The sequence below is a fragment of the Sinocyclocheilus rhinocerous genome, unplaced genomic scaffold, assembly GCF_001515625.1.
Source record: "Sinocyclocheilus rhinocerous isolate Xijiao unplaced genomic scaffold, SAMN03320098_v1.1 scaffold2558, whole genome shotgun sequence".
Classification (NCBI taxonomy): Eukaryota; Metazoa; Chordata; class Actinopteri; order Cypriniformes; family Cyprinidae; genus Sinocyclocheilus; species Sinocyclocheilus rhinocerous.
In genome coordinates this window covers 481,792-497,095 of record NW_015655145.1, presented here as the reverse complement: position 1 = coordinate 497,095, position 15,304 = coordinate 481,792, and the positions used below count along the sequence as shown (strand labels likewise).

Genomic DNA, 15,304 nt, shown 5'->3' with positions numbered 1-15,304 from the left:
GCAAGTGTGTTCGCATAGAGGTTTTCAAGAGCTGGTGTGAATAAATATAGATTTAAATTCAAAGAGACAGGATAGTCTGTGCATCATCTGATGTTTTATTCGGACCCAGAATAAGGCGAGATGAACATCGCGGAGTGCTAAACATTCCGTGCAGTGTATGTTTCATTCATACTCAAAGCCGGAGGGCGCTCTCGCGCAGAAAGTCGTATGAGGAAATTCTTACAGAAATGTTATATTGTAATATATTTCTGTAATATTTCTGTCCCCCTCACTTCTGAAATGATGGCTACGCCCCTGCACGAACAGCTTGCAACACTCCAAAGAGAAAGGAAAACATGAAATCGCGTCATATGACCCCTTTAATCTTATTAAAGTCACAAAAATAGTTGATACAACATGTTTCAAAAAGAGGGCGTGCTACACACTGACGTTTATATCATAAAAGATTTTTACCTGAGAGTTTTAAGCATTGTAACTGACCAAGGCACCATAAATACAGGTAGAAGTTGAAGTGAGGCTCATCATATTATAAGAACAGCTGCTTCTCGTTCAAAATCAGTATCAAATGCAAATCACAATTAGGAGTGGCTTTCAACTGGCTTTGCTTCAGTACACAAATTTTTCACTGAATATTCAAACATTAAGAAGTTTCAAACATTAAAGTTCATTCAAATTAATAATTTTAACATTTAGTATATAATTTAACATTCAGGCAATAATATATCATGCTGCACACATTCTGGCACAATCCAAACATTGCATGTGAACCCAGATAGTCCCCTAACGTTAATATAGGTTTCTCTTTGGGAACAGATTTCTAACATTATAGGAATATTCTTTTTAGTTTTATTTTATTACCAAAAATTAACATTTCTAGAATGAGGTGGCCAAAAATTAGTTTTGGCTTGCATAGTTTTGTTAATGATTTTTGAGGATCCGGTTGTGTCACACGACTCTTCCATGTTTGCATCAGTCTAATGTCTAGATTTGTCTGATGGATTTGCACCAAACTACCGTGACTGGATACACAGCCTTTGACATCAAATACAAGAAATATGTCTTGCCTTTACTATGAAAGGTTTTTTTTAAAGCATACTCATTTTTTCTTGTCCAAGTACAATTTTACAGTTGTTTGCATTTTTATTTGCATTTAGTATTGTTTTCCCCTCTTTTCTGTGACCCTATGCCACACGTTTTTGGATCACAACCCACTAGTTGAGAATCACTGATATAGACACAATGCAGTTTGCAAGGAGTTGAGGTGCATGTGCAGGCAGCATGAGGTTACAGTTCTGTGTTGTATTGCAAGAGTTTCCCAGGCTTTAGAGCTCTGGCTATTAATCAGTCGAGTGAGACTCCAGATACTGACACAAGGTCAGCCAATGTCATAAAACAGTTTACTGACATTCGCTGTGTGTCACAGACCTTTGTAATTGCTCAATGATGGACAGCCTCTCTGTTCCATTTTACTTTCCTTTTAGATTTGTTATGACTAATGCAACACTTAAATATTAGGGTCTCAGCAGGATACAGCAGATTGTCATAAGTCATAAGCCTCCATAAGTATCCAACTCTGATTACTGTTTTGTTGTCCAGTATCTTGACACAAGTTCTTATGTCCTTGAGACATCCTTTAAAACAAGACAAACTGGTAACACCTTACAATAAGGTCCCATTAGTTAACATTAGTTAAGGCATTAAATGTCATTACCAATATGCAATAATTTTTTTTTACAGTATTTATTATTCTTTGTTAAATACAACTGTTAGCTCAGGTCCATTAAATTATATTAAAAGGTACAACTTTTTTTGTTTTTTTATTATGGTGAAATAACATTAACATTAACTAAGATAAAATAAATGCTTAATTTTTTCCCTCATAGTTAGTTATCAGATGTAGTTAACTGATGGTAACAGATGAAATCATATTGTAAATGGTTCAGATAATTGTGTAAGATAATACTAATTACAGTTACTAATTTATTTATTTATTTGTTATTTTTTGGAAGTACAAGTGTGCATGCAAGGATATGAAAACCCCTCTTTTATGAAATAACCTGCATCATCACTAAGATATTCTAAAATATCTGTTGATAGTGGCTTGTCCTGAGGTAGTTCACCCCAAAAATAAACATGTTCTGAAGATTTACTCACCCTCAGGCCATCCTTCAGCAGAATACATTTGGAGAAATTTAGCATCACATCTCTTGCTTGGATCTACTGCAGTGAATGTGTGCCATCAGAATGAGAGTCCAAACAGCTGATAACATAACAATAATCCACAATTAATCCACCCCAGTCCATCAGTTAACATCTTGTCAAATGAAAAGCCGCAATAAACAAATTAATCATTAAGTTGTTTTTAACCTCAAACTGTTGCTTCCGGCTAAATGTCATTTATCCATAATATTGATTTCTCCATTCAAAAAGTTGTCTTGTCTGAATCAGAAGAGAAATATGCACAGATCAAGCACCGTTTACAAGCAAAAACAGTCCAAAACATTTCAAATATGTTGGTGGATTTTGATGTGAGAGGATGACAGGGGGTGTACTTTTTCACTGGAGGGAAGCATTGTTATGAATTATGGACTGGTATTTTCGCCAGAAGTGACGGTTTGACGTTAAAATGCCTTTAATGTATTCATATCTTTCCTAAAACTTAAAAAAATTAACATGGTAAGAAAACTGTTTAAACAAGAGTAAACAATCAACTAATAATAATTACATAATTTAAAATAATAAAAAAATATTAAATAAAAACTAAAAAAATTTTAATACTAATCTCAGCAGCTAATACTTCACCATACAACACATGGTGATTGTCAGTAACCATTTTTATCTTTGTTACAAAGTACGGTAGGTCATGTTTACTAGGTCTTTTACTTTGCATGTAAAATAAGTGCATGTACAGCAATACAACCCGTCCATGTTGACATCTGCATAGTTTGCCTATCTTCTGATTGATTACACCAAAATCCTGTAGCTGGATGGGATGCACAGCCTTTGACAAGTACTTAAAGTATGCCGTAGTCATTGTACAACAGCTGTGTATCAGCATAGAGCTGTACTATTCTAAGTGATCCTATAGATCTGTAGTGCACAGTTGTGTCGGTTGATATCTAATATTAATTTATTTTGTCTCATTTGTTTGACTGAGTAAAGTCTCATTTACAAAGGTGAGGTTTTGGTGGGTATACTTCTCGATTACTCTTTCATGTTATTTGCACCATGAAATTCAAATATTGGCCTTGTTCCACTCTGAGGCTAATTTATTTTCCTCTCATTACGTTTTCTGTCACATTCAGTCACTTGTTATTAGTGGCAGTGGGAAGTCTATTGCTATGGTAACAATAAACATTTCTCTCTTCATTATCTGTGTGAATATTTTTGCAGCAGAATAGGATAAATTTCCAGTCCAGTAAGTTTGAATGACACAAGGTTTGTTTGTTTTTTGGGCCTGTTACAGGTGCAGAGTGTGTATATTGTGTTCTATGCGTGGGGTATATGTTTGCATGTGTGCAGTCATAATAGCAAAGAGCCATAGAGATATTACGGCACTGAGTATCCATACAGACATGGAGAACAAAATAGAGGCATAAAATTTGGGTCCACTTGTGTGTAGTAGAGGTACTTTTGGTAATTTCATAATAAATACAGTTATGTCTATAAATATAATTTGAAGAGAATGTTACAGCTTGAAATGCAATCTGATCATGTGTCCTGATGCTGGTGAGACAACTTTAAAACGCAGTATCCAAACCCTTCATTCCCAGTTGGTTACCTGCATGTATAACTTTGTTTGGAGGCATGATAAAACGAAGTTAAAATTGATCCACTATAATATCATGCATCCTACACTATATAGAAAATATAGTGTTGTGAGACATGGTTTTTACTAGATCTAAACTTGTAAGGTTGTTCAAGCCAGTCATTAAGCCAGCCACCATAAATTAAAAAAAACGAAACAAACAAAAAAACAGCTTGACCATTGACAATTTTACATTGGTAAGCTTTGCTCCTCGACTTTTAAAGGGCACCTATTATGCAAAATTCACGTTTACGTTGTTTTAACATAAATGTGTTGGCAGTGTGTGTACACAACCACCATAATGATAAAAACCTACCCGCTCCTTTTTTAATCCCCATAAATCATAAGCAGTGTCTTAGAACAAGCCGTTCACAGAATCTGTAAAATGTGATGTCATATTTTACAAGCCCCGCCCACAACTGTTACTGCCATATTAGCATTAGACCCCGCCCAGAGTGAGCCACACAATACGCCATATTTATCTTCACACTAGAGCATTTAGAAGCAGCATTCTAGTAAGAAATCTCTTCTTATTACAGCTATGGAAGTTATTCAGTCCAGAGCAGTGAGTAATTTTCGGTTTTAATTTGATTCTTTGGGTCATATTTACAGCGTAGACAGCAGTATAGGTACTGTATATTACGGTGCTGTCACTTAATACTAGGGCTGTCAATCTATTAAAATTTTTTATCTAATTAATCACATCCTTTTTCTGTGATTAATCGCGATTAATCGCACACTTCATGAAATTAAGCGACTCATACACGCATTTATTATAACGGACTCACGCGTGCTTACTGTGCGACACCTGTACGCCACGGCAATCGTCTTTACCTTGATTGCAGTCTTCATCCATCAAACCTTTACTAGCGAGACTGGTTATCCAGTCGAGAAAACATAGTTTGCGTCTCATCTGGCCATACAGCGGTGGGATGTGTTGACAACCTGTTCAGCCTGTACTTCACAAAGCGCGACGTGTGAGGGCTCGCGGTCTTCAGAGACAATCAAAGAATGACAGAGCTCGTGTTTTAAAGTGAAACACACTGGAATGAATAATTCACTTAAAACGCAACGCAAGTCTCTGTTCTCTCTGCAATCTCTGATGTAATCAGCCTGGTTTCCTTTATATTAGCGCTGTTTTGGACGGATTGTTTGAATGCATTCGCTTACTGGATCATTGGACTGAAATCTTTCCCGGAGTGTAGCAGCTTAAAATGATCTAATCGCAAGCATAGAAGCAAAATTGGGTTAAAGGGTTAGAATAGAAATTGTGCTTCAGTAATTTTGCGTTAATTGCGTTAAATTATTTTAATGCGTTAAGGATTGTTAAATTAATCGCATTCGTTAACGCGTTAACGATGACAGCCCTACTTAATACACAGATCTAATATAAACATGCAATTTCTTTCCTAGCCGTTTACCTTCACAGACATAACCGACTGTGTTTTTGTAACTTATGTGTGTATTTGACAGTTTAAGCACAGTAAGACATGAAATCCAACTTTAGTTTAGTACTCGCATGCTGTGTGACAGCCACTTTCTGTGCACTTGCTTCAGATGTGTGTGCTCTGAAAACCGTATAGGCCTATCAGAATTTTAAAAACTAATATGGCTTTAAAATGCATGATTTCAGCATGATAGACATGATAATCAAAACCAAACATGTTTTTGGCAGAGTATCTGAGGTACCAGCTGTAAAAGCACAGCCCTATTCTGGAAAAGGGGGTGGGAAGCAGCAGCTCATTTGCATTTAAAGATACAGAGTGTTTTTGCTTCCACTCAAAATGGAGATTTTCAAAATTATATAATAAATGATCTGTGGGGTATTTTGAGCTGAAACTTCTCTGGGGACACCTGAGACTTATATCTTGTAAAAAGGGGCATAATAGTTAATTAACACATTTTTCCTGCATTCAGTTTAGTCAGTTAAGGCTACTCATTGTTTAGGAGCACTTCTGCCTTTGAGTTACAAACTTCACAATTGAAGTTGAACATTTTTAAAGCAAACTAAAGGGTTAGTTCAGTGTACTTGGGTCTCGTACGTCAAGCAGATACACACAGGTTAAGCTTTTTTTGAGGTGGCAAAGTTTTGCTTGCGTGGATTGCAACCCAGAGGTAGAAATCTCAAAGGTTTCATTGAAAATGTTTTATTTGTGTTTCGAAGATTAATGAATTATTATGGGATTGGAATGACATGAGGGTGAGCAATTGCTAACAGAATTTTCATTTTGGGGTGAACTGTATTATGTGTTACACAATACAAGTATGAAGTCTTTTATCGTTAATATTAATAAAGTGATGTTACGTTTTGATCGTATTGGCTGAAACATTTTGGGGTGTTTGCTAATTAATTCAATAAATATAGAAACCTACTATGGAGAAAGTCATGACTAATGAATATGCATTATGTTACTTGCTCTCAGGAGGTTACAGAGCAACGTCTGTGTGACCCAATTAATATTCATACAGTATACCTTAATTGCACTTTGGGGAAATGATACATAGTAGAACCCAGTGTAAACGTCGAACCTTTAACGCATTTTGAACACATTGTCACTGACAGAAACAGAACATATCTCTTGTGGAAAAAATACAGAACATCAGCTCAGGATCTAACGTTATCCTCACTGTGTTTAAAGCTCTGATTTGGTTTTATATTATAAATGTATATGAATGAGGCTTAATGCGACAGATTTAGTCAAATTAATTAAACAAATCATTTTACGCGGACGACATTAACCAAACTACACACGCACACATCAGACCACTCACCACTTGGCCATTTGTTCATGAATGCAAACATGAGCACATTACATTTCTGAGAGTCAGCGTAACAGGAGCAGCTGGTATGACTGAACAAGTATAAAAGCCCCACTAAACCCACATAACTCTCAGGAACACCAGTTAACATTCATTTGAAATTATTTTATGTTGGTAAGGAAAGACATTTCCCAAGAATGCTACAAGCGTTATTTTGCTTTTCGGATGATGACCACTAGATGGCACGCGTTCCCTTTGCTGGCAGATGTCAACTCACAATAAATAAAACGAATAAAAGTGTAAAATAATAAGTGCTGTCAAAATATTCAGCTCTTGTCTGCTAATATGCCAAAACAATGTTTTCTGTGTTATGTTATGCTGTGTATAAAGCCTTCTGTAGATATAAAGGTGCCAAAAATATTCAATACAGAAGCATTTATGGCTGCAGTTCTCGTAATGTCGGGAGAGGTCAGTATTATGTTCCTGCTCATTACATCTTTATATTCCGAATATAAAGATGTAATGAGCAGGAACATAAGTACACAAGTATAATAATAATTCGTTTTATAAATGATCATTAAATTTAATATTAAATATAAATCTTAATTTAAAATAAAGCATTAACTATAGCCACAAGTCTTAACTATAGCCAGTCTCCCACAAAAAAGAAAAATAAAATAAAATAAATAGCCTATCATTAACTATGCTTATAGTTGATTTTTTTTCACCTTTTATGTTCACATTCATTGTCTGATGTAAATTCTTGATGTATTGATGTTTTTATTCCTTAACAGCAATCTCCAGTGATTGACATTAAATTGGACAAACCACAGGAGACTCCAACTACTGAGGGCGGATGTTCCTGTTAATAGCTCACATTTGATTTACAGCATCATCTACATCACATGCTTGTTGTGTTGCTTCCTCTTGGTTAGCTTCCAGTTGTGTTTTCAGATTGGATATTTGGCCTTCCCATCTGACTTTAGTAACTGGTTGGAATCAGTGTTACATCGATTTCAATTGTAAAATAGTATACTTTAGTAACAAAATTGCCAAAAATCCTAAAAATTCGAAAAGTAAAGGGCAAAAATCAACATAAATGTAGACTATGTCCAACATATATACTTTTTGAAAATGTAGAGAGGCAGATTTTTTCTTTGTTTTGTATTTTTGTATACAAGGATGAGCACTAAAACAGATGCAGACAATAAATTATATCATTTTGCCATAAAAAGCAGGATTTCAAAAGAAAGAGGGCAATTCAAACTACTAATAGCCCACAAAATACGGAAAACATGCATGTTAGCCATTTTTAAAAGTATCATCTCAATTCTGCTGTCTACTGTGCACAAGATTATGTGAATGCGTACGTTTTTTTTCTGACTCAATGCACTTCATGAAATCAATTTATTTTAGCCTTTTTCTTGCTGTGACAAAACTTGAAATTTTAAGTTTCAGGCCAAGTGAGTTTGTGTAAATGTGTCACTTCAGATCCCTTAAAACCTTTCCAAATTATGTGTGATTTAAAAAGAAAATCTGTTTATGTACAGTTCATGTCTTAATTACACGGTTTATTGAATGTTTACAGCATATTTTTTTCTTTAGAATTTCCTGTTCACAATGAAAGCAAACAGCTTGTGCAAACAACCTGATAACAAGAAAGGATTCTCTTTCTTTGGTGGAATGTTTCTTATTCTTTAACTAAATTAGGGCATTTAGTGTATTGCAGATAGTCGGAAGACTATGAACATGACAGGAGCAAATCATGCATCTAAACTTGGTCATTCATTTTTAATTGATTAGAATAATTCATTTGCACGCTAGCAGTTTCCACACTGATTAATCAAACAGTCCAATTCTATTGTAAATATCAGCTGTCGTTTTCAAACAGGCTTTAATTTTAGAAATGCAAAGATGGGACATTCCTTCAAAAAATAACTGTAGTTCACTTTTAAGAATTAGCATTATGCAGCATTATAGTGTTTGCCTTGTGTAGGAACCCACTCATGTCTACAGCTGCTCTTTGGGCCAGTAAATTGTAGTGCACTGACCAGGGGGACACAGATTGTGTAGTATATCAATTTATTTGAAATGTATTTCATGTGAATCCTTAATGCACTTTTTCAAGAAAGGAAGATGTAAATGTTTCAAAATTGCTGTCAAACGTCTGTCCTTGAAACCACTTTAGAGTTCAAACTGTAGCGTACATCTCTGTGAAAATCTCTTGAGGGTCACTGTACAGATAAACTATTTGTAAAGTTGCTTCACATAACGCCAGATACGAGTCAAGACTAGCTATTTGTGACGTCGAGGAATTGTGAGTAGGAACACATGACATTAGCGCCCCGAATCCAAGCAAAATGTTGAAATGCCACATTTTCCCTACTAAATCCAGCAGCATTTAGTTGGAATGGAAGGTACACTCCACTGAATCGACTGACTCATCCAGCACAGTAACACCCTTTGCTTTCTGCTTTTGGATAGTTTGAAATCTTACAGGGAAAATGAGATTCGTCTGTGCCAATGCTTTCTCACATCACAGAGAGCTTCGGAAAGATGTCACGTAACGGAAGCTGGATGGGGGTATTTAGTGGTTTTGTTTACATTTTGTTTTCTGTCTTTTAAAAAAAAAGAGGTTCTCATTTGACTTTAATGGGGTGCAGATACGCACCGTGTATGAAATCATATCATCAGTGTACCTGTACTACCGGTAGTCAGTGTGATTGACACGACGCTACATCAGCCTTGGGTGAATGTCTGTGCGTGAGTTATGCTTTTAAGGGTGCAACCATTCCCTGTGTATATGTTTTAGCTCAGTGGAGCCAGCCTGATTGATTCAGAGCTAGCTTTACCATTCACACTGTATAGAAATCTAGCATGTTGGTCCAAATCAGTAAAATCAATAAAAGTGTCTTATTACCAGAAAAATTATATCGACTATTCTTATTTTATTTTTAAATCTTTTCTACTTAATATACTGTATATGGTCAAAGTTTGGAATAAGAATGGACATTTTAAAATATTTTTAAAAGTCTCTTATCAACATTTATTTGATGAAACATACAGTAAAAACAGTAATATTGTATGATTGTTATTGTAATAATATTTCACAATATTACTGTTTTTACTGTATGTTTAATCAAATAAATGCACAGGATAGTGACCCTTCGTGATATCACTGTGTGTGTGTGTGTGTGTGTGTGTGTGTATGTACAGTCGTAGCCAAAAGTTTTGGCAGTGACAAAAATGTAATTTCAATGTAATGATCTTCGAGCCATTTCTTTATCACTCTTGCTTTGTGACATGGTGCTCCATCATGCTGGAAAATAAATGGATCATCACCAAATTGCTCATGGATCGTTGGGAGAAGTCGCTCTTGCAGGACGTTTTGATACCATTCTTTATTCATGGCAGTGTTTTTGGGCAGAATTATGAGAGAGCCCACTCCCTTGGTTGAAAAGCAACCCCACACATGGATGGTCTCAGGATGCTTCACTGTTGGCACAACACAGGACTCATGGTAGCGTTCACCTATTCTTCTCCGAACAATCGATTTTCCAGATGTCCCAAACAGTCAGAAGGGAGCTTCATCAAAAAAAAAACTTTGCACCAGTCTTCTGCTGTCCAATCCTTGTACTTCCTGCAGAATTTCAGTCTGTCCTTGACGTTTTTCTTGGAGAGAAGAGGCTTCTTTGCTGCCCTTCTTGACACCAGGCCGTTGTCCAAAAGTCTTGGCCTCACTGTGCGTGCAGATGCTCTCACACCAACCTGCTGCCATTCCTGAGCAAGCGCTGCACTGCTGGTGACACGATTCCGTAGCTGACTCCTCAGGAGGAGACGTCCTGGCGCTTGCTGGACACTCAGGGACGTCCTGAAGACTTCTTCACTGCAGTCGAACCTCTCTCCTTGAAGTTCTTGATGATCCGTAAATGGTTCTTTCAGGTGGAATATTCTTAATAGCAATTTCCTTGCACGTGAGGCCATTTTGATGCAAAGCGATGATGGCTGCACGTGTTTCTTTGGAGGTAACCATTGCTAACAAGAACACAATGATTGGAAGCGCTTCTTCCCTCCCGTTTATAGCAATCAGTCTGCTCTTACAATCTAATTAGTATGATAGTGATTTTACCTGACTAGTACTCATTCACACTTTCACATGTGCTGCTGATATGATTAGTCAATTAATGTTAGCTAGTCATTTTGTGTCAGGATAAAAAAACAGTGAAATTTTTATTTATTTATTTTTATTTATTTTTTTTGTGAAAAGTTCATTTTTTGGCCAATGAAGCTTTTAGCACTTATTTAAAATGCATCTGATCACTCTACACAATAATCTAGAAATTATGTGAATGAACACCACAACAGCTTAAGCAGCAAACTTTGCAAAACAAAATTGATGTCACTGCCAAAACTTTTGGCCACGACTGTATATATATATATACACACACACACACACACACACATAGGGATATAATATATGTATATACATATATACACACATATATACACAAACATTTTTAATTATCCTAGTTGTTTTCATAGTAATCTCTCTTGACTTTGTAATGTAAACATAATAAACATTCAGGAAGCTATAGCTTTTATTAGGTTATCTTCTCAAGAATAGCAAACCTCAGGAAAGAGCCTTAAGTTATAACTGTCAAATGAAGCTGTATAATTTTACACGTGAAACCTTTGCAGGACTTGTCAAAACAGGTCAAAGCTTAATCCAATATTTATCTCAAAACAGGTTTGCATAAGTGTAGGTGAAACTAGTTGACACTCTTTATTGAAACTGAGAACATTTTCTGTTTGACTTCTGATCAACTGTTAGTGAGACTCATAAATCAGCAGTTATCTGTTTGACTTACATTATATACATGAGGAGCCTGTAAAGCAGCAGCACAGACAGAGACTGGTGAATTGACTCATGGATAGTCATTTTATAGCACATTGAGATTTCTGTAGTAGAAGAATCTGTTGTCAGATATGATAACAGCTTACTAATCGTTTTACATCTTTGTTTTGGCTGAGCTATCTGCTCGTAAAGCCTTCTGAGGAAAAATAAAGATAGGCCTACAGTATCATATTATTCTTTCACTTTCCAGGAATTCACGTCAAGGAATTCTTTGGAAATGTTTTGAATTTTTTTTCTCCAGTTTATTTTTGTATCATTTATTGCAGTTCTATATTGCTATATTGAGTTTAGCAAATGTCTATTTCTGTGCAACATTATAGATTTTCTCAGAAAATGGCACACGCAGGTGTGTTCATAAAGACACTGTATTTGCTAATTGTAATATGAGAAACTTTGGTAAACCAAAATAGTCAAAACTCTTTCAGAAATTCTACATAAAAGATGACAGATGTTTAATGAAAAGCATATATAATCCATTGACACGGCTGAGTGATTCCATTCTTTGTGTTTTTGATCTGTTGCAGACTCACTACAGTGAATATCACCATATGCCAACAGTATGGAATATACGTATGTATTTTGTATGTAATCAACCCGTTTATCTAGTTGAAGAAGGAAGTTGTTTTATTTAAATCGCTTACCCTACACTCTAAAAAATGCTGGGTTAAATACAACCCAGTGCTGGGTACAATAGGGACAAACCCAGCAATTGGGTTGTTTTGACCCAGCGGTTGGGTTACAACCCAGAAGGTTGGGTTAAACATTTAACCCAACCGCTGGGTCAAAACAACCAAATCAAGTCACTGAATGCACATTAAATGGCCTTTAAAAAGATTTTAAAAAACTGCTTTGTAAAATGAGCTCAATAAGTGAAATTAAAGGAGTTTTATTTTGGCATAAATTTGTATTGCAATAATTTTTAACATGTTTATTGAATTTAATTTCATATAATTTTTCATTTGCTTTTTCAAAGACTAAAAGTCATGGTATTGCATTTATTTTATTCTTTCTTTTTTCTTTTTCTTTTTTGAAAACAACATTTTCTTTATAATGACATTTATCTCACAAATGTGTCTTTATATTAAAAAACGAGACGGAGGTCCCTCAGAGGGGGAATGTCATTGGGGTCCTTGGTATTCAAAAGTGTGAAGCACCCTGCTCTAGATAGCCATGTAAAACAGGATGTCAACATGTGCTGTTTAAAAAGAAACCAACAACATTTAGCAATCAGAATTTTTAATTTACAATCATTTATAAATTATATAAATAACAAAGCTTATAATAACTTAAAAGAGTCCATTTGAGACATGGGGGTGATGTTTCATGGGGAAGATGCCATCTGCTTAGAAAGTCTTGCATCGCATCTGGGACCCTCTCTCTCTCGGGACAGCTGAAACAAATCCGGCCTCAGCAGCTGGGACAGATTAAGGGTGGAATATCTAATGAGAAGTTCCCCTCAGATGGGATTCAGACTTGTGGCTATTCAAATGGAAAATGCAGTCGCAGAAGCACATGGAGATTGGGGATTGGGTTTGTTTAAACAACCTTGTCCAGGACCGACTGTTGCTCCTGCTTTTTCAGTATGCCTGGCGTAATTAGTACATGGCATATACTTTTAATGACAGCAGCAAAACCTACGGAAAGTCTATTGTTTCTATTGTTAATCCTTTGTTTATGGTGTCCGTTCCACTTTTCACAAAATCTCTACCGATGAAAGCCTTCGCCATGACATCATTTGTCTGTGTTGAGAGACAAAGGTAAAAGTTAGTGAAACTGAAAAATGTTCAGTTGTTAAAATATTTGTGTACATGATAGTATTATGATCCCCGACTAATTCTTTTTACGTTATTAAAGTGATAGTTCACCCAAAAAATGAAATTTCAGCCATCATTTACTTACCTGTATGTTGTTACATTTTGTTTCAGCTGAGCAACCTGAGGGTAAGTAAATGACAGAATTTCCATTTTGGGGGAACTATCTTTTTAATCTTTTAAACTGCATATAAAATGCCATTTTGAACTGCTGTCGATCATTGCAGTAGGATGAAGACTCACACATTGCAGGTGGGAACAATCCTCTCTTCAGGGTGCCTGGAAAAACTCATTCTCTTAAGGAAAGTTGGGAGTCGGAATTTGGGTCTGTAGTGTTTTGGCACTTGACTAAAACCAGAGACAAGAGGAAGTTAGGTATGAATGGGAAAACAAATGCATTCATTCTTGTCCTCGGGACTTATTTTCTAGGTGCTTCTACAGACACTCTGAGGTTTCTCTTTAAGTATAAAATGTGATCAGGGAATCGAGACTGAATGCTCTACTAACAAAATCACATGTAACAACGGGTGTACATTTTCTGCTAGTATTCTGGCTACTTATAAACTGAATCAGGTGATACAGAGGTTGCTGATTTAAAAGGCTCACTTGACTCTGTATATTAATTTTAGCATCTGGCTGCAAGTTACACATTAGTCACCAGTCACTGAAGTACTGGGGTCAATGCAAAATAAGAATATGAGGAGAGGACAATGAAAAACATAAATCTAGTTTAAAACAGCTGTACCAAGTGTGCCATTTTCAACAGAAGTTTACATGTAGTGGTGTAACCAAGTTAAAAAGGAGGAACGTATTTTCCTTGAATAGATGTGAGTGTAACCATCTTATTATGAAAAAAAAAATAGAACATTTTTCAAGGAACACACATTTGTACAAATATCATTGCGTTTTTGGGCAGTCGCACCACATGACATTTTAGACCCTGAACTAACCTTGCCATGTCATAAAATGGTCAAATTTTTTTTTTTTTCCCACAGTCATTAGGGTATGTAAGGGTCTTTTCTTTTATAACATTATATTATTATTATTATTATTTATTACTTTTTTGAAAATTGTTTGCACCACATGACTTTAATTTGATGTACAAAAATGTTTTAAATAATAATATTTTAATAAAACTGCTTCACTGCTTTTTTTCTATATGAATCATATGCCAAACTACTTAATAATGTTTTCTTTTTGATTAGTTCATTCTTGTAATAAGACTTTTTTCTTAATTATATCATCAGGACAGTTGCATCCACCTGACATTTTTTTTTTTTTTGCAGTTTTTCTGAATTGCTAAAACACATTTCTCGAAACCATCACTCGTTTTCTCAAAACCTTAAACACAAATCCAAAAAAAAAGTATATTGTATTGAGTAAACAATTTTGTAAATCTGTAAAAAAAAAAAGTATAGTAATTGCAACTCAGTAAGGTGAATATATTGTATAGGCCAACTGTATGTACTGCAAGAATAGTATTGTGCTGAATATTGAATAGTACTGAATGTTTGTATATATTGAACACTTGGTTACTGCAAAAATACTGCAAAGGCCAAAAAGGTCAAATACTGTAAAACTCTAAATGAAAAGCATGTTACAGTACACTCAAATACTGTAAGTTGTGCAATTGTAAAATCAGGGTCAAGGAGAGATTCATTCTCTCTCAGCATCATGTCTTTGTGCTTGAGTCCGGCCTCAGGACTTTGTCCACATCACAAGTAATGTTGTCTTTTTTGCTAGACAGAGAAAAAACCCTGTGGTCTGACAGATCCAGCCTTGATAACACTCTCTATGCCTTACTCTTTCTCTCCTCATCCTCCACCTCTTACATGTACTCTTCCTCCTCTCCTTCTCAGATTGTTTCCATCTATTGTTTGTATAATCATTCAGTCACCTGTGCCACTTGTGCACTCTGAACTGACTCATATTTTGTACCGATGGTTTGATCACATCATTAGAAACAAGTGTGAACAATTTTGAATCGTTGTGTGTAAACGATGACAACTG

General features: G+C 35.5%; 2 protein-coding genes across 3 annotated transcripts in view; one reads left to right on the top strand and one right to left on the bottom strand.

Annotated features, from left to right (window-relative positions):
• Positions 1–9,485, top strand: part of LOC107717941 (ras-related protein Rab-6B) — a 33,623-nt gene extending 24,138 nt beyond the window's left edge. The window contains exon 6 of the mRNA XM_016524845.1: positions 7,373–9,485. Coding sequence (XP_016380331.1) covers positions 7,373–7,437 — 65 coding nt within the window. The 3' untranslated portion in view covers positions 7,438–9,485. The remainder of the gene's footprint in view (positions 1–7,372) is intronic.
• Positions 9,486–12,543: 3,058 nt separating this feature from the next.
• The window catches only part of LOC107717945 (RING finger protein 223-like), a 5,087-nt gene continuing 2,326 nt past the window's right edge, over positions 12,544–15,304 (bottom strand). For both annotated transcript variants that reach the window (XM_016524850.1, XM_016524851.1), the window contains exons 3-4: positions 13,538–13,642; positions 12,544–13,222 (exon numbers count right to left, since the gene is read on the bottom strand). In XM_016524850.1, the coding sequence (XP_016380336.1) occupies positions 13,177–13,222; positions 13,538–13,642 (151 nt within the window). In that variant the 3' untranslated portion in view covers positions 12,544–13,176. The remainder of the gene's footprint in view (positions 13,223–13,537; positions 13,643–15,304) is intronic.